General features: G+C 40.7%; 1 protein-coding gene across 3 annotated transcripts in view; it reads left to right on the forward strand.

Annotated features, from left to right (window-relative positions):
• The window catches only part of bmp1a (bone morphogenetic protein 1a), a 65,162-nt gene that overhangs the window by 25,255 nt on the left and 19,432 nt on the right, over positions 1–20,475 (forward strand). For all 3 annotated transcript variants that reach the window (XM_053624282.1, XM_053624281.1, XM_053624283.1), the window contains exons 5-8: positions 2,417–2,595; positions 4,674–4,779; positions 14,833–14,957; positions 19,897–20,012. In XM_053624282.1, the coding sequence (XP_053480257.1) occupies positions 2,417–2,595; positions 4,674–4,779; positions 14,833–14,957; positions 19,897–20,012 (526 nt within the window). The remainder of the gene's footprint in view (positions 1–2,416; positions 2,596–4,673; positions 4,780–14,832; positions 14,958–19,896; positions 20,013–20,475) is intronic.

Here is a 20,475-nt window from a genome sequence, read left to right on the forward strand (position 1 = left end):
GAGAGGGAAAGGGGGGTTATGGAGTGGATAATGTTCATACATTCAGAAATAAATGCACCACGGTGACCTTGTTGCTGAGGAAAAATCCGCTGGTAGAAATATTGTTTTTTAAAAATCGTTGAGGATATTTAACATGGTTATCATCAATGGAGCGCGACATTAATGCTTCATCTTTTTCAGAGTTATCTACTTTTTAATTTGATGACTCTTTTCATAGTAAGGTCGATTTATTTCGCCTGAAACGACGTCGCATCCTGCCAGGCTTTGAGTTTGTTTAGCTGGGAGATGGATTACTGAAATTGTTGTCCGTATAAATCCCAATGATTCGAGCCGACATTAAAGCACAAGCTGAAATAGAACAGACACAGCACTTGAGCCACACACAGCTAATAATAAAGGTGTTATTTTCTGTAGCGGTCGGATTGTGTGTAAGTGAGTGAGCGTGCAGATTTAATGGCTCGGAGCTCGAGCGAGAATCTGGAGGCTGATGTGATAAAGTACAGCAGTGTGTTTTCCGTCCTGTGAGCCTCCCCAACAGTCACTTTTAGCTCTGTGGAGATACAAGAAACCTTTTCTCAGAGTTCAGCCAAAAGCAGGGGGGTGTGTGTGTGTGTGTGTGTGTGTGTGTGTGTGTGTGTGTGTGTGTGTGTGTGTGTGGACCTCTGTCTCCTCTGTGCAAAGTTCAAGGCAGAGCTTCTGGAGTGAGATACTGGATACTTTAGTAATTAGAGAGTGGCTTGTTACACCCACAAAAGAACTGTGTGTGTGTGTTTTTGATGTCCGATCACGTTACTTCTTTCAGCATTATAGCGTTTGTGCTCTGAATAAACACAGACACAACAACACAAAGTGTTTTGAGTTGCTGAAGCATGTTTGTGTCATGGACGGTTATTATTGTGTCTACAGGATCAAGATTATTTCCGGACTGTGATTAGACGGATTAAAAGGCAGGTGTAAATGCACCCAAGACACGTTTAAAATAGATTTACAGCCGATTGCTCAGACCACTTCAGGAGTTTGGAGACGCGTTTTAGCCAAATATTACATATGTAATTATCCAAGTTGTTCCAATGCTTTGCTCCGTGACGCACGGTTTTCCATGGCCTCTAAACTGTATCTAAACTTCCCAGACAACGTCACCAGGCGAGCACCTGGGCAAATGTAATTTATCATAAAAGTGGAAGGCCAATTTGTTGTCCAGAGTCTGAAGTTGATTTTTGTGTGGGATGTTCAAACAAAACACAACACTAAGACTCAGACGTTCTGTAAGGTGTCTGAACGCTGGGACACTTTGACTGGTCTGCAAATTCATCAGACCACAATCCCATAGAACCTCATGGTCCTTGGAGAACCTCATGGTCCTTGGAGAACCCCATGGTCCTTGGAGATCCTTGGAGACCCCCATGGTCCTTGGAGAACCCCATGCATCTGGAGATCCCCATGGTCCTGGAAATCCCCATGGTCCTGTAGAACCCTCTGTCTTGCACGTTTCCCTTGCCGATTAATTGGATCAGGTGTGTTAAAATGTGCAGAAGAGAGGGTAGTCCAGGATCAGGGTTGGGAACCTGCTCCACCAAAAACTTATTTATTTGGAAAACAGAATCAGGAACTCATGACATTGGTGGTGGCATTCTGTCATTAAGCCATGTGGAGATACCAAGCATCGTTTAGGTGGTGTCCATACGTTACTTATTGGCAATATGATACCACCAGGTACCACTTTCCAAAACAAACCACACACATCTTTGTACTCTTATCTAAGCTATCTTCCTGCAGAGCTCATCTTTGTCTAAGGAGCTAGTTAATTAAACATCAGCCAATCTGCTTAAAGATGTCAAAAACCTTGCTAGCTAGGTGTGCAAATTCCTTACACATGCTTTGATTGTGTTGTTGAATAGTTACGTGCTGTTGTGATATAGACATAACCCTAATCGATTCAGTTTGTAATCATATACTGGCTGTTGATGAAACCACCGCCTGGTGGTGGTGGAGGTTTTCATCATGGTCACTGCTGTATTACATGGCTTAAACTTCCCTTCTTCTAAAAATGGACTGCTAACACGCGCCTACGTCCGAGTCTTAGGTCTTGTGAAATTGCGATTTCCGATTCACCAGCTGTCTTTTGCACAGAGCTTGAACTGAGGACTGGCACAGGACATTGGTGGTGTAGTGTTGCAAGCTGCACATTGTGTGAGATACAACAATCTTGACTACAAGGCGTGAATGCATGTGCGATCATTATACGGTCCTGGGGGACGCGTGAACCGAGCAGGTCATAATGTAGATTCACGCTTGCCTGACCTGGTGAGTTACTTTCGTGTTAACAGACAAAACGGTGATTAGTGCCTCACCTGCCAAGTACTTTGAATGAGTGTTTTACAAGATGACTCTGAACGCCGTAACTCTTCCCCTCTAGGTGTTGCTCATATGTGGGCCGCAGGGGAGGAGGACCCCAGGCCATTTCCATTGGTAAAAACTGCGACAAGTTTGGAATCGTGGTGCACGAGCTCGGTCATGTGATCGGATTCTGGCACGAGCATACGCGGCCGGACCGAGACGACCACGTCAGCATCATACGGGACAACATCCAGCCTGGTAAGATAAACTTCAGAAACAACAACAACAAAGCATGTTTACCTGGTTTAACTTCACTAAGTGTTCACTTTGTGGTGGCTGACTAAGCAAAAAGTCAGCCATAGCATTAGTAGAGGTATAAAACTCTACAGATTGAAGCAACAGTTTTTTTAAAAAAATTGCATCTATAACATGTCTTCTCATAAACTGTAGAAATAAAAATATCAAAACTGAAAACTGTTTATTTCACCGTTTTGTTTTTATTGCCTGTTTTTTTTTCCCCTCTCCGTATTTAAAAGGGTATTCGAGAGAAATTTCCCAAAATGTTGATTATTATTTGTGTCATGTAAAATTTTCTACTGAAAAACTGCATGACGTTTTATTTTTTAAATTTTTTTATAACAGTGAATGGTATTTTTTTTTTTTGATTAAACAAAAAGAAAATGATTCTCCAACAATTAAAAAAAAAAGTATTCATCTTGAGAGTGTCTTCGCATTGAGCTATCTATTTTCATTCTAACAATATCTAGATTTTTGGTTTTATCACGTATGCAAAATGATTCATGCTTGCTTAGATCAAGCCTCATTTGCATAAATAAAGCCTCATTAAAGTTAAACGTTTCAGTGCAAAAAATGACGTACGAATATTAGCAATCAGCTGGAAATTATTTTATTTTTTAAAAAATTATTATTATTTTTTTGCATGAAAAACTCTAAAAGTTTGGCTCAAAAATAAAGTTTTACAATTTTCCATCTAAAATGTCCTTCTTTTTTTTTTGTTCAGGAGCTACAAGGCTAATGTGGCTAACAAGTAAAGGAAAACATTGTCTGGTTTAGGAAACGATTTCATAAAATATCACAATGACTGGATGGAAATAAAACTGAAATGAAAAATTCTAATTAGAATCACTTCTAACATACAATTCAAACATTGGACCACGCTTTCTACCGAGTGAAAACAAACTGTGTGCTGAAGTGATTTGGCTTCAAGATGGCTGCTGCTATGACTTCTTCGCTCTGCTAAGTCCTTTTGTCCTTTTTATTTTTTAGATAACAGAGTGTCAGAAACCGCATAAGTATTTGAGATCTGTTTGAGATGATGAGAACTCGGTGAGCTAACAACTCAACGAGTGTATAATTATATATACAGTTTGTACGGTGTTAAACTGCTAGAGCTAAGCTATAAATGTTAGCTGTGTTAGCATTGTAGCTTTAGTGTAAAACTAAAGAAGCAGAAAGACACCAAACAGGGTTGGGTTTTGAGGTCAATTTAATTTATGTCTGAATTTAAAAGAAGGAGTTTACGGACAAAGAGTCCAAGTTTTTAGCCTGCTAGATGTTATGGATGGGGGATGTTATGGTAATGTTCCAAGAACATTTCACAGTGTGACACACTACCAGGTCATGAGTAACATGACCACTTTTACAAGGCTCCTTCTTGGCTACAGAGGCCAACCCAAATCCAGCTGTGTGCCATATTCCTGTTGTATGTAATCCTAGTATTTAAGAAGATTGGGTGAAATTTCTGTTCTAGTATTCAGACCTGTCTTCGTTGCCCCAGTAGCCTTCTACTCACTGCGATTATGTGCTTTAGTAATGATGCACAGGCAGCTCATTCACGGATTCGCGGTTGCCAGCTTGTGCCAAAATTTCATGCTTTTGAATCCTAGGTGTGATCCGACTTCATTTTTCTGAGGGTCTGACTCATGGAGGCGTTGTAACTGAAATCCTTCAGGGTGATTTCAGTATATGTGAACACTTGAGATTAACCGCAGATTTATGACTCGCTCGGCCACAAGTAAGCTCGCCTGGAAATGAGTGTTTGGACTCGCCGGGCCTCCTTATCTCTTTATAATGATGCTTTCATGAATATTTCCCCTCTGGGACCTAGATCCATTCCACACCTTCCGAACTTGAGAATGAAATCTGGGATTTGACCATGATCCCACTATGCAGCCTATTGATTAATATGAGCCAAATAAAACCTCCTGAAATCATCAGCATCTGTTGTCTTCTCTGGTGAGATCGTTTTCTGCGGAACGTCTGGAACATTCAGGCTTCATGCCGAGATGTTTTTTTTTCTCTGTTTTATTACATAGGACAGGAGTACAACTTCTTGAAGATGGAGCCCGGTGAAGTCGACTCTCTAGGGGAAGTCTATGATTTTGACAGCATCATGCACTACGCCAGAAATACATTTTCCAGGTAAGAAGCTAGATTACTTCCTAGGGATCATTTGCGGTTTAGGTTTGTTTTTTCTTTTTTTTTCCAGTTAATTAAGCATGACCAATTGTCAAGATCTTTAGGTAAAGTTGGGCAATCTCCAGCATTTTTGCCTGAATTTAGCCTCAGTTTACAGTCGAGCTTAATTTAACAGATTGGGGCCAGTCAGGGTCGATCGTTGGTGGTGGTACACGAGGGGCACCAACTCAAATGTTCTTCCTCCCGATTGAGGTTCGGGCCATTTAAAGGGGGGTTTATCCAAAATGTGTTTTATTTATTTATTTTTTTTATTTCTACCCACCTCTGGATGAAATAAAGTAATGTCTGAAATCTGAACAGGTCGTGTCAATATCCACCGAACACGGAGGGTTCATTTAAAAATGAAGATATGCAAATCACTCATTTAGGTTAAAAATGAAGACATAGGAACTAAATAAAATGGTTGAGAGGCCCACAATGGAGCTTGTGAATGGAAACAAACACCTGGCTAATATTAATATTAAATCACAATGTTTTCAATGTCTATAGACTTTAGTCCAAAGGTTACTGTAGTATTACCGAAGTATTTTATATAGGGAAAGTTATGTGGATTCATAATCGGGTTAATTGTATACTTACTACACATGCATTGGTCTATTCGTTTGTTTATTTATTTATTTATGGTCAAATTTGATTAGTATTTAAAAGATATCTTTACCCATTCAACGAAGTCTCCTAAGCTAATTTTCTGTCCACATCCAGTCTACGGAGGTTCTGCTAATAGAATGCCGTGGTGTCATGTAGGTTAACGTTTATACGGTGAAAATAGTGTTTTGAGACTTTAACTTCATTACATGGCGTGGATTTGGAAGGAAGCCAACGGTACTTGGCGAATTTCCAGCTGCAGCAGCGTTTCAGCTTCCCCTCGTTGGTGTGTGTTTAATAGGCTCCGTGACTTTCCACGTCTTCAAAACACATGGCCACGTGTGCTATTACTCAACATTTGAACTAAATCGCCGACGCAGCTGCGTTCAGCATAAAATGTATACACGTACTCGGGCAAGCGTACTGGTGTAACCGAAACCTCATGACTGGAGACGTGTATGCGATGTTTATTGTATTTTGGCCGGCAATGCTCAGCAGCAAAAAAAAAAAAAAAAAAAAAACGCAACTGGGAAAAACGAGATGTGTTTGGTTGAGAAGAGTGATTCTGTCATGTTGCACAAAAACAGATTATTTTCATAATTGTGTTTGTGTGCGCGTGGTTGCGTGTGTTTGTAACTGAAGAATCGGATCACTGAATGTCTGGATCCTCAAACATACACATGCAAAACTATTCACATATATATACATACAATATAAATGCACAAGAGCACACATATACATACACATTGTATACACAACACGTACAGGCACATGTATATAAACCTGAATACACAGATATGTAAAATATGTATATCTACACACACACACACACTTAAAATTATATTTATTATTATTATATAAATGCACATTTTGTTCATGTTGGTCTCACACACACATATACACTGACGCTTCAAGCAAGTTTCCACAGGGTGACCTTTAGCTGCAGTGTTATTGATCCACAGGACTGATATTGTATCCGTGCATCTTTCTCTTCTTACGTTTTCAAGCTGAGCTTCCACAATGCAGCTTTTGTCCTCCTCACGTGCCAGGCCACACTGAAGAGTAGGCTAAGCAGGAGGGGTTCGGCATTTATATAAACACCTCAAAGTGAGACACGGTGAGATTCTCAGTATTTGAGAAACCGCTCTCAGACTTAGGTTTTGGGAACTTCTAATTGCACGCTTTTTCTATCCTCTGCTTTCTTTTGTTTACTCTTCCCCTCTTTTTTGCTTCTCCTTCTTACTTGCTGGAGCCTCTGATGGCAAGTGGCCAGTAAACCCAGTTAGGTTTTAATCATCCCCATTCGCCCTCATTGACACTCGCAGCTGCTGCCGGGGCCCTTCTGGCTTTTTAATGCTTTCTCTCTCTCTCTCTCTCGCTCTCTCTTTCTCGTATAAAACCAGACCTAAAAGGACCACGTTAACAGCGTGAATGGCTTTGTCTCTGAAGGTAGCCTTTGAAGGCGGCCTTTGAAGGTTGGTAGCCTCTGGGCTGTTTTATTTGGCATCTTGAACGGTGGCATGGCCATGCCATGGCCATTCGTTTGTCTTCTGACTGAGCTTTTGATTCCGTCGACTGTGATGGTGTTTAGGGATGACGGCTTCATAGGTCCTTCGTTCTTTTGTTCTGTGGTTGGCCAGTGAGGGCCGACGATCATTTGGTGTTTTAATGGAATTCTTTTGAAATATGAAAAATCGACACATGTTTTTCGAGCGGTTTCCAGCATTCGTGATTCCCCCTTTTTTTTTTTTTATAAGGATTTTAATGACCAGAAAAAGTAAAGCGCGTGTGAAGAATTGTTGCTCGTTAATGACTGATTTTTGGTTTTTGTTCTTGTCTTTGCGTGAATGTTAAAAAAAAAAAAAAAGAAAAAAAAGAAAGGACTTTAGTTGGTCGGAGTTGGTTGTGTGGAATGTATTTTAGGTCTAGACTTTCAGTATATTTTGTGCTGATAAAGCAATATGGAATTGATCGCAGCTTAGACTAAAACATGATATCCTAGCAAGTGACATCTTCATAGCAAGTGCCCCACCCCCCCCCCCCCCCTTAACCCTTTCTTTACCAATCACCACCCACTACCTAGTTAACCTCTTCCGTACAACAGTTACCGACCAGGATAGGCAAAGGCTAGTCCTCCAAGCTACATGTCCTCCAAGCCACCACCTCTTTTCCAACTCTGGCTCCTTCAACATCACGGAGCAGCTGAAAATACCTGGAGAAAGATCTTAACTGTCCTGATTTGTATACAGAGCCTCACAGATCCTGACTTGATTTGAGCAGGGTCAAATATGTTCTCTTCTACTTCTGGCAGTGTTGTGGTTCCCAGTTTCTTGGACGTTTTTGTTGCATCTTCATGTTAATCTGAAGGTTTTGGTCTCCGAGAAGTTTTCCAACAGTTTCCCAGTAGTTTCGCAACAACTTCCTAAAGGTTTCCAACCAGTTTCCCTAAGGTTCGGTTACATAAAGATTTCCTAAGGTTTTCCCAGAAGTTTCCCATAGTTTTTAATAGTTTCCAACGGCTTTGCAAATGTTTCTTCAAGATTCCCATGTTTGCCTGAAGATATCTGGATTTACTCTGTTGTCTAATTACTGCCTTGGTTGTGAGAGCTTGTGTTTGCAAACCTGGGTAATTACAGACGTTCAAAGTAATACAGTTTATTATTATGCACTTATTATATGCAGTGATCCTGTTGCCATGGATATGGCTCATAGTAGCTGTCCTGAAAAAGCATGCACACATCCTTTACCTTGAGTCAAGGCTAGCATGACTCTGATCAACCACAAATGCACCACGCTGTAGATGCACTAGAAGTTCTAAAGGCCCGAGACCCTAGATCTCAGATTCTTGCTCAGGAATTTCGGAGAACAAAAATCTGATCAGTTAAAAGCCTCTCTTTCCCCAACAAAATATTTGCAAATGGTGGGAGGTTAGGGAATGAGGACGCAAACATACTGTGGATATGCTATACGCCCATCCCGCCCATATTTGGTTCTTCCCCAAACTGTTGCCACAAAGTTGGAAGCATACAATTGTATATAGACATACAAGACTTTTTTTATTTTTTTATTTTTAAGCTTAAAAAAAATCATCAGAAAAACCTTTCCTCATCTCAAGTCCATGAGTGCTAGGTGTCATGATCCTCCAGTTTTATGAAAAATACTCAGTTCCAGCAGAGAGAAATCAATAGTTGTGGAAAATGACATAATGTGGTGCTGGGGTGACTGTTATTGTGACAATCTCTCAGAGAGGATGAAGTAATAGCTCCTGGAACAGCTGCCAGATTTTGCTGTGACTGTACAGTGTGTGGTGATGAATAGCTTTCAGAGAAGCACTCTATTACGTATACGGCACTAGAGAATAATACTTTATCGTACACACTCATGAAAATGTTTCTTCCTTGTAAGACTGGCACTGAGCGGCACAGTTATCCGTCTTTATTGATTTCCTAGCCTGAACTACTTCTTTTGCTTCTTTGGCTAAAGGAGTATGCTAACACGAATGCTTCCATCTGTGTGATTCTTCAACCTCATTTCTTGTCCTTGCACACAAAGACCGTTTTCTACTCTGTTGTTTTGCGAGGTGTCTTATTGGGTCAAGGCATGTTGTATATCACACAGCCATCATTCCTGGAGTTCTTTTCATAATTGATGGCTTTCATTCTGCAGAACCAGTGTCATGTATGCTAATACTAGCATATCAGCTAACAGCTTACTTGATCAGTTTTCCATGGATCTGCAGTCAACTACATGATGACACGTCGATGGACAAATACAGTCAGATAGTTGGCCATTGGTGTATATAGTCCTCTGTTTGCAAGAGATTGTCCAGGGAAACTCTGAAAAGGCCCAAAGCAAGGAGCTTTCGGGGGATTTCTGCTATGAATGATAGGATTTAATTCCCATGCTATGCCTCTGTCCTGACTTTTCTCAAATCCTGAAAACGAAGGTGAGGTTTTGATTGGATCCAGACACACAAACAGTGCCGGGAACAGGGGGATGATGGGGAGGAGGCTTGGTATAATTTCTATGTTGCCTCTGTATAAGAACCAGATGGTTTCTCTTGTTTTGTTCTTTATTTTTAGCCCCTCATTTGCCCCCCTTTTTATTTTCTCCCTGTGTTTGGGCAGGTGTGCAAAGAAATTGGCATCAGATAAATAAATTGGCAAAGGCCCTATGAAGGAAGGCATTTGCACACATCTGTAATGAGGCCAATTGATAATATTACATGGATGATGTAAAACAGAGTTTGACCAGCTGCTGTTGTGGAAGGTTTCTCACAACCCAAAAAACAGTATATCCCAAAGCCTCATCATTGCTTCAGTGGATAATCTCACCTGGATTCTGTCGATTTGTACCCAAGAACTGCTGCTGTAATCATAAACGTTGTCCTGTTGGCATCCCAGGACTCTTAGTAACAATATGCTCATACTGTTAATCAGGGGTCGGGAACCTTTTTTCACCAAAAAGGTATTTTTTCTTTTTTTTTTTTGGTTTATGCAAGAACCGTTGCAAAAACCTTTTGTGTGTGTGTGTGTGTGTGTGTGTGTGTGTGTGTGTGTGTGTGTGTGTGTGTGTGTGTGTGTGTGTGTAGACTCATCCAGCGCAAGAGAAAGACAATTTGCCGAGGTTTTTGGCCTATGTCCGTGCTTTTTTCCCCTCTCTATCTCACGTGGCATCATAACGGCGTGGTAATGCACTGTTCTAGCTGACAGGGGCATGTCTGTTATTTTCGGAATGATTTTCTCCTTGTTCGGGAAATCCACAGACAGCTCAGTAGCCATACTCAACATGCCTGACATTACATATCCTCAGTCAGTAAAAGGTTTTCCTTGTCTTACAATCTCCAATGATCCAGCAAAGCTTACAGCTGCCGCTGTCCGGCTTGCGGGTTACGTCGGAGCTCCGTGCGTGCCTTCCTACGGCTTTCGCCCACCGGGTACTTCGCTGCAAATGCTGCATGGTGGATTTCGTAATGTCTCTTAACTGTTGATTTTTAAAAAAAATGTAAAACGAGGCAACACGTTCTGTGTAAATCAGACGCCGCAGAGCATCAGAGCTTTCAATAAAAGCGTATGTTTCAGTCCAGTCACTTTGAAATGTATTCGATGCTCCTCCTGAATTCTTTCTTTTACGCCATGTCCAAAAACTAGCTAGGTAGCCGCTTGAATCTGAGCGCGAGAGGTTACCGTAGAAACGTAACGTGACTTTTCATTAGCTTCGGTAGGCTGTACGACAAAGGAATTGTAACTGACTTTGCACCTCTAGTGATGCGTTTACGTTTTTAACGATGATATGTTGGTGAAGGGTGAGACTCCTGGCGAGCCACGTGATTTTTTTATTTATTTATTTATTTTTTTGTCAAAGAGCCAGATGTTCCCGACCACTGGTGTAAATCTTTCAGCAGTGCTGTTTGACTTTACTTTTCAACGCCTCTATACTGTAATGGCTTATAATCCCGCTATCCGGTGTCACAGAGCGAGTCATTCAGTGTCCTCTCAAGGAGTTTTTTCATTGCCAGTATTGCCTCTGGCTTGTTCGTTAAGTATCTAAACCTACATCCGGATTTCTGTAAAGCTGCTTTGTGACAATGTCTATAGTTATAAATGTTCGCTGACTTGAATAAAGAGTTCGGGCTTGCATGGCAAAGTTATACCAATAAATGGTCTGTGATTACAGCTTCCCAAACATTTGCACGTCTACCTATTCCAAGGGAGACCCGTGAACATTTTGCAGATGAGAATATGAGGATGTTTAACCAAGGAATCCTTAACATACTGCAAATGTAGGTGACAATATAGTAAACGAGTTCAGACAGCAAGGCTGCTGAAAATTCACTCTGGTTATCCTCAAGCTGTCTTTCGGGAGTTTGTTGGAAACTTGAGCTAAGTATAGTAATGGGCTGATGAGATGAGGAAAAAACAAACCCAGAGTTGAGCGTTTATGAAAGCCGGCCTTGTTATATATCTTTCTGTGCCTTATGAATATGCAAAAAACAAACCAAAAAAACCCCCACTGATAGATCCTCTCTTTTTTTCTTTTTTTTTTTTTTTTAATTTTCTTCTTTTATTTTTTCATTCTGTTATACATAAGCTCAGGATTATACAACGACAGTATCCGAGCTCCATATTCAAACAAGGCTGACTTTGTTAGCCTTTCTCAGGTCGACGGATCTCTTTCCCTCTCCTTCACTTTTATTGACTCCTTCTCTTCCATAGATGTGAGCTGGTCTCCCAAATGTTTTAGCATCACACCCTTCTGTGTTTGGAGAGTACTCGTACTGTAAATCTCCGTGGGAAGCTGGGTCGTTTATCCGTGACTATATTGGGAGGTTTTCGAGGCATGTCCTTATACGTTTGCTTATACAATTTCTTTAGGCATGTGGGTTAGCACTTTTTGGGTGTTTGACTCTCGGGCATGTTTTCCAATCTCCTCGGCAGCCTCTTGCCCCCTCAGAGATACTTTTATTTCTGAGTCTGGGTACATGTGGAGTGAAGCCAAAGCAAATAAAGCCCTACTAACAAACTATCAAGAAGGACATGCTAATTCCTTAAACTTGGTTAGCGTGCTAGGATAGAACTCAGCAAATGGTGTCGTTTCTGTAGTTCATTTTACTGTTTGTGACCTGGTTTATGTATATCTAATTCGCTTAAAAACCGAAAAAATTATCTCAGATTTGTCTCTTTTTGACAGGCTAGCTTGAACTTTGATGTATTTTTCTCTAGCTCTAATGGTTAGCTCAGCCTGCTTGTTTGAGCATGCCTGCTGTTGATAGGACGGTTCCCATGGGAACGAACAAATGAGGCAGCCTTCGCAGGCGAGGACAGAGAGAAAAGCAGGACGATAAATTAGCTGAAAGTGTCAAAGTGAGAATTAGAGAGTGAGAAAGGGGACAGGGTTTTTTTTTTTTTTTTTCTGATACAGAATCATCCTGTTGTACTGTACACATTTGTTCCCAGTGCCAGGTCTTCATGCGATTGTTCTTTTGTGGCTGTTTGTGTGCTTTTCTAGCCCTGATGTATGACTTAAAAAAAAAAAACCCCAACAAACATAGTTTTGGTATTAGTTAATCAGTGGGAAAACTTGTGTCTGGTATCTTCAAGCCACACATCCTCGTTCTCATGATGTCATGAATGACCTTTCAGGAAGTTAGTCATAGCCCTAGAGGACGAAGTGGACCGTGGTACCACATGGGAAGCCATGCCTCAAGTTCAACAGTTAGGAATCCAGGCGTATCTTCTGTTATACCGATCCCATAGATTTGAGAGATTTTGTCTTTAGGTACACGTTCCTCTGATTTTGTTTTTAGTCGCACAGGTTTATTCAGAAAATCTGTCTTGTAGCTCTTAGCAGGGGTTAAATTGGGATTCAGGAGGTTGCGTAGTCATACCATTCATTTCATATATGTTATTATATGAAGTTGCATCTGTTTTTAACGTAATCGTGTACCCAGACATTTTAGAATGAGTCTTTTAATATTCCATGTTTATCCAGACTTAAAACCTTTAAACCAGCAAAATGAACATATTTAGTTTGAATGCAAAGAAAGCATTATAATATTACACCATCGTTATTGTTAGCATCTTAACGCTGTGACGTGACATTCATACTGCCGTAGCTTAGCCTTTTCTCACTGTGCTAAAGTGTCAAATTTGAAAGGCAACGATCAACATAATATAATTAACCTAATATGGCATGTGTAATGTCCGATGTACAATGACTAAACTAGCATCTTATTACCACTTTCAGTTCAGTTACTTTGTTTCCTCTTGCCGTCCAAATCTCGGGCGACTTTAACGAGCGTCTCTAATCTGCGCTGTTATGGAGCTAGCTGAATAACTAGCAAAACATATTCTGTCATAACTGCACAAATTGAATATCAAATAATAATAAAAAAAATTCTCTCCGAATCTCAGCCATCTTGTAACTTTGTTGAATCACGTACCTTTAAGCTACATTGTTATCAAGCTAGCGAAATCACTACAAATATTTGCAATGTGTATATTTAGCAAACAGCTTAATATACACAGCTTAACATACACAATTAAGCTAGCAAGCTCAAGGATGATCGTTTCCACACATCCTATCAAGGTAGGCTAGCTACTGATGCGACAGAAGGGTTTGGAAATACTTTGGCGAATGTTAACGCCGGAAAAGGACTGAGGCGAAGATCTAGAATACTTCAAGTTTAAGGCGTTGAATAATTAATGTAGCTAATTGAAATACTGTGAAACAGCAGTAAGGGTTAAAAATAAAAATAAAAAAATACTCCAGCCATTGTGGAAATGGTGGAACAAGTGGAGTCATGGATAGAAACACATGGAATCATGGATATAATCAGGGATTTAAATGATCATGGACCAAACAAAAGGAACACGAGGAATCGTGGATATAAGAGGAATTGTAGATAGAAAGATTTAGCAGCAAATTCAGTGACTTGAGTAACCATGGACCATTAGAAGGTAGTGTGTAGCTGTCTGTCTTGTATTGAGTATACTATATATATATATATATATATAATATATATATTCATTTCTGCTCGGCGTTGGAGTAGATCTCGGAAAAACCTGCCGTAAAAGCAGGGATACGCCAATGCTACACCATTACAGGGTTCCGAGCACACACACCAAAGACGAGGACAACATGCAAAGCTGAACGGTTCCTCCATGATGGCTGTCCATTAGCCAGTTCGAAATGAGCTGCTTTTCCTTTGGACCGTGTACGTCATTTCAAACTAACTAACACACACACACACAAGCTCTCGTTACTGCTTCCAATCCACCCCATTTATCTCACACCCTCAGTGCGGTTCAGTCCAGATGAAACAGGAACTCTTCAGCCAGTGAACCTTTCGTGGCTGTGTCTGAAGATAACAGGGCCTGGCTTCAGTCCCAGTCAGCGACATGTGAGCCTTCAACGAGTGAACGCACAGCCCGATGCATACATAACTACAATACGCTGCATGGTATTAAATCGTGAGTCCAAGCGCTACAGGAATCTCATACTTAGACTTATGCGAGGGGATCAGTGCAATATTTTCTGCTTGGATTTTGTGTGGTTTTGAAATAGCGTGTGCAGACGACGACATCACTCATTTTATTTTATTTTAATATAATTGTAATTTGTTTTTGTGTCATTTAGCATTGGCAAACTACCGGTGAAGCCAGTTCTCGGATTATTATTTGAGGTTTTTAAAAAAATATATATTATTTTTTTTTTACCAGTATTAGAGAAAAAGCAGAACACGTCGAGTGAACGTGGGAGAAAGATGGGAGGATGTAGGAGTATAACAAAGAGAGTACATCTTGTTACAGTGTAGGTGCTATATCTGTGGGGTTTTTTTTTCTGACTCACTCTCTCATTTTGCTGACTTTTCCATTCCTCTTTTTGTTTTGTTTTTTCTTTGAATCATAGAGGGATTTTCCTGGACACCATCCTTCCACGATACGACATAAACGGCGTCCGTCCCCCCATCGGCCAGAGAACCAGGCTGAGCAAAGGAGACATTGCGCAGGCACGCAAACTTTACAAGTGTCCAAGTAAGAGCGCCCGTTCTGTTCACTTGTCTTATAGAAGGAAGTGCAAATGTATTCTAGATCTCTTGAATGTCTTCTAGCATGGACTTGATGATTTTAAAAAGCTTGGGCAAGTTCTCGAGTTGACTTCGTCCAAAACCGTCCTATCGCTTTCATGCTAGCTGTACACCATATGGATACACCACCCCCGAAAAAGGAGGCGCTGATCTACCCAGAAATGTTTACATACGGAACAATGCAACATGCAGAAGTTTCAGCTAAAAAGGAAAAACCCAGATGCAGTTTGCCTAGTCTGGAAATAGTCGAGCGTCTGCGATTGATGTGGTGGGGCATCTTGGCTCCCGTGCTTGGGGCAAGACGAGTAAACACTGGCCAAGCACAGGAAGTTTGCCGTCCCTCGTTTGAACAGATAAAGAAGGAAATAGAGTGCAGCTGCTCTTTTGGGTAAAGAAGTGCAAAAAGGTAGAAACATAAGCCTTTCTGGAAATGTACTAACGGAGTGTTCGGTGTAGCTTCGACGTCAGAAAGGGGAATCACAGGACATCTCACGTGATATAAAGTTAGACGATTTTCTCGTACTATGAAACGATTAATGATCGAAGACATGGCTGACACAAAGCTCAACCCCCAGCTGCTCAAGTCTACATGTTATGATTGTGATTTGAGTAAAAGCTTAAACATAATCATTTATACTACAGCATTCTTGAATCTGATTGGTCAGAAGGCGTTAGTTTTGTATTGCAGCGGTTCCGACAGTAGTTCCGGCTGTAAGGCAAATCACAGGTTTATATCAATGCTCTTTCTAATCAGTCCCGTCAGGATTTCACGATTTTTGCGAACGCGGAAATGAACGCAAAATCAAGCAAACGCCACGATATTCAGAGGAGCTTGCAAGCGTTTCGGAATTACCGCAGATTTTCCGCAGATTTGGGGAAAAAAAAAAAAAAAGAAAAAAAAAAAAGACACGCCATGTGATGTCATCATAACGTGCGTTTAGCTAAAGCACTCTTCGATTCACGTGTGTCGAGCACGAGTACTGCTGAACGGTCTCATTTACCAACAAACAATCACTGTGAAAGACCGCGCACCACAATTTCGTGCAATCGCAAATTTCAAAAGCACTTTTCTGCAAAATCGAGCATTTTTGGATGCAACAATCCCCACCCAAAAAACTCTGCGAACTCCTGTATGGACTGTCCCGTATGTTATCGTTTCTATAGAAACCGCAAATTCAAATGGACTCGTATGATGGACGCATGAACAGATGAAAAAATGTTTTATTTCATAATAGGGAGAGTTGAACATTTACCTTAACTGGATGTTAATTAAACAGGCAGTGAGTTAGTTTTTCGCTACGGTGTGCCAGGGTGTGCGGTTCTAGGAAAACAATCAACAACAGGGTGGTGCGATGAACTCGACGTGAAGTGTTGCCACCCCATACCTGATTGTTTTATAATAACCACGAGCCTCAAAGTAAGAGAGGCCGGTAAGGGAACGTCTCTCTTTATAGCTGCTATAACGTAAGTGATAACAGGAAGTAAAAGTTTTTCGTGGACGCTCCACAGAGTCTCTAATATGACGTTATATCGTGGCAGGGTGTGCTGTTTATAGGAAAATAATCAACAACAGGGTGGTGCGATGTACTCGACGTGAAGTGTTGCCATCCCATAGCTGAGCCCCAAAGTACATTATTCCTCTTATACAACATTTTTTTTTTTTGCCAGTGATTACAATTTTTTATTCATCAAAAAAAATTACATTGTTTTTATCCGTTAATGCTGTGGAGCGTCCACAAAATGATGATGATTATTATTGTTTTAACTTCCTGTTATCACTTACGTTATAGCAGCTATAAAGAGACACTTCACGTCGAGTTCATCGCACCACCCTGTTGTTGATTATTTTCCTAGAACAGCACACCCTGCCACGATCGAAAGTCATATTAGAGACTCTAAATTTGACACGGAGCTCAAAAATTTGTTGCCAGAATGCGACCCCGTACTGAAACTTTCTGTAGGGGTGGAAAAAATGACCGACCATCGCCGTTCCAAGCTGTCGTGGCTGAATTCAGTACATATTTGTACAAAAATGTCAGCAACCATGAGGAACAGTGAGGAATGATGATCCAGTAATTTGGTGGGGAAAAACTAGGGCGCAGTCATTTTTACATTGAACTTATGCACGCAGAAACGAAATAAATAAACCTTTTAGTTTAACGTTGGTAGGTCGTTCGAACCGAAACCGAAACCGTCATGCTGAGTCGTTGCTCTAAAATACAAAGCAGTTCTTAACTACGCTGTTTTTCCACGATACGATGAAAAGGGGTGGGAAAATGAATAGGCCCACGTTTGCCTCGTTTGTAACCTGTTTTCCTGTTTTGCTATGAATGGTCACCGTATTTAAAGGTCACGTGACTTTGTGTCTGCGGCCTCGGTGAGAGCAGATGATGTGGCGTGGCGCTCGACGGGCTGACGCAGGAACTCGGGCCGTGGAAAAAGGAAAAGAAAACCTCCCCTGGTAGTGTGGCGGATCTGCGTTTTGCACAGCATTCCTTGCCGTGGCAGTCACCCCCCCTGCGGCTCGCCAGGCCTCTTGTTAATAGTTTTAATCATCGTGGGCCTCACTGATGCGCCTTAGAGGCATGTGCTCCCAGCAGCCTTTGCATTAATACAACCGCAGAGCCACATTTGTAGGAAAGTAGTGAGTGTAAACTGAGTAACAAGGTGTATTTATGAGCTGCCTAGTGGATTTGACGGAGGGCGGGGGAGTACGCCGGGCTGTTTATAAAGCTTCAGTCATCAAATGATTCTTTTGGAAAAAAAAAATTCTGAACTCATTTCACTCGGTGCCTGTTTTTATAATTAACGTATCCATGATATCCTTCTGATTAAAGTATATTTAACAGCACGGTATATTTTGTTTTGTACATTTAGCTGTGTATATGTGTGTGTGTGTGTGTGTGTGTGTGTGTATGTGTGTGTGTGTGTGTGTGTATGTATATATATATATACACACACACACATATATGTATATGTGTGTGTATTTATTTATTTATTTATATATATATATATATATATATATATATATATATATATATATATATATAATATGTGTGTATATATATGTATATATGTGTGTGTGTGTGTGTGTATATATATATATATATATATATATATATATATATATATATATATATATATATATATATATATATATATATATATATATATAATTTTTAAATATTTTAAATTTTAAAATATATATGTAATTTTTTATTTTTTTTTCTAGTTTCACATGAACTGGAATTGCTGTGTTTCTGTTCTCTCTGGATGGCCAGTAGTGTTTTTCATTCTCTAGCACATCATGTACACTACAGTGCTTTTCCTTAGAGAGGATTTATTTATAGCTCTCTTGCTCCTGTATTTAAAGAGGATGCGCCACGCTTCGAATTCTTCTTTCATTTCTCCTTTTGGGCTTTCTCAGGCACGGTTCTGCAGGACCTCCGGCCTGCACGTTTTCGGTTTTTTTTTTCTTTTTTTTTCCGTCCTCTAACTCAGCCAGTTCTCACTTACAGCGTAATTCAAGCGTATTCATTAGCTGATGAGTTTGGAATCGGATGAGTTTGGAAAATAATCAACAAACAGGGTGGTGTGAAGCAGCCCAGTGTGAAGCGGAGTTACTGTTGCTACTATTTATTTATTTTATTATTTATATATTTTTTTAAAATAAAATGACCTCGTGAAGTCTTTTATTATTCCACTTTTACCACCCCAATGATTACATTTATTTATTTATTTACTTATTTATTAAAGAATGTCAGATTGTACGTTTTATCCATTTATTGTCACGTTCGCCTCACACCTCCAGGGTCGGGGGTTCGATTCCCGCCGTGGCCCTGTGTGTGCGGAGTTTGCATGTTCTCCCCGTGCTGCGGGGGTTTCCTCCGGGTACTCCGGTTTCCTCCCCCAGTCCAAAGACATGCGTGGTAGGCTGATTGGCGTGTCCAAAGTGTCCGTAGTGTATGAATGGGTGTGTGAGTGTGTATGTGATTGTGCCCTGTGATGGATTGGCACCCTGTCCAGGGTGTACCCCGCCTTGTGCCCCATGCTCCCTGGGATAGGCTCTAGGTTTCCCCGTGACCCTGAAAAGGATAAAGCGGTATACAAGATGGATGGATGTTTTGCAACCTCTGTGAAACAAATTCCTGTTATCATAACAGCTATGAATAGTCATCCCTCACCAGTAATCCCCCCCGATCTCCTGAAGTTAATAAGAAAGGAAAACGCACGGCTTGTCATGTTACAGAGACACGGGAAAGCCGGAAATCTTGCTGTTACAAAGCGCTGATACTGGAGACTCCTTTCATAAATGTTAAATAAACATCTCCTTTACAATATCATTGATTATAAGTTTTTCTGTATTCAATTACGACAGTCTGTTTATTATGACTCTTACGCTATGTGGCACATCCTCTATACAGGTCCCGGTTTAAATAGATAGCATTACGATAGCATTAAAAGAACTTAAAGCAGTAATATAATCATTTAAATGACAGTCGGAGCTGCTGTTATAGAAACTAAATCACGACCTTCTGACCAATCAGATTCGAGTATTCAGCAGCGCTGTAGTATAAAGACAATATTCCAGTGATGCTGCATGAGCAGGATTTAAAGACAGCAGGCACTGAATGTGACCTGTCTTGTATATTATATTATTAAAAGCACATGTTTTTACATAACATGCAGGACTGGGTACTGGAAGGGAGGGAAGGTGGGGGGGGGGTTCAATTTAGGCATCAAGATAAACTTTTTTTTATCTTTTTGCATGACATCTGGCTATATCACAGTGTATAAATACTTCAGCATGCTGCGCTCTGGTCCTGTCCTCACAAATGTGCATTATTAATCACCTTTGACCCAGACTTTCTGTCTGTCTCTTTAAGGATGTGGAGACAGTCTGCAGGACAGCAGTGGGAACTTCTCCTCTCCTGGTTTCCCCAACGGCTACTCGGCCTACATGCACTGTATCTGGAGAATCTCAGTCACGCCAGGCGAAAAGGTGAAAATACCAGACAGACTGGCGTATCTGCTTAATTAGGTGCCTGTTGTAGTGTTTACTTTTAATGAGCGACTGCTGCTGCATGTTTGCGAATAGCGATACGAGAGTTCATGGATCATTCTCTTTTCTTATTTAACAGGATGGATAAAGCCCTGTATGTAATTAGAGCATGTAGAAAATCAGTCATGCTTTCAGAAGGTTCTTCTAGGTCTTGGAGCTACTGAAGGGGTTAGTTTTATAAACAAACGATTTAACGATGTCGGCTGCACACATTGGGCCTCGTTTATCCAACTGGATATGAACAAATGGGGGGGGGGGGGGGGTTTACTACAAGAGCTCCTGAGTTTGTGTAAATTTATATGTACGGAGATGCGCTACTGTGGACCCTGATTGATCTGCTTCAAATCATATAATTATGCTGTTCAGCTTAAATCACTTATTTATTTTAATGCCATACACAAAT

This window comes from Ictalurus furcatus, chromosome 5 (assembly GCF_023375685.1).
Source record: "Ictalurus furcatus strain D&B chromosome 5, Billie_1.0, whole genome shotgun sequence".
NCBI classification, from domain to species: Eukaryota; Metazoa; Chordata; class Actinopteri; order Siluriformes; family Ictaluridae; genus Ictalurus; species Ictalurus furcatus.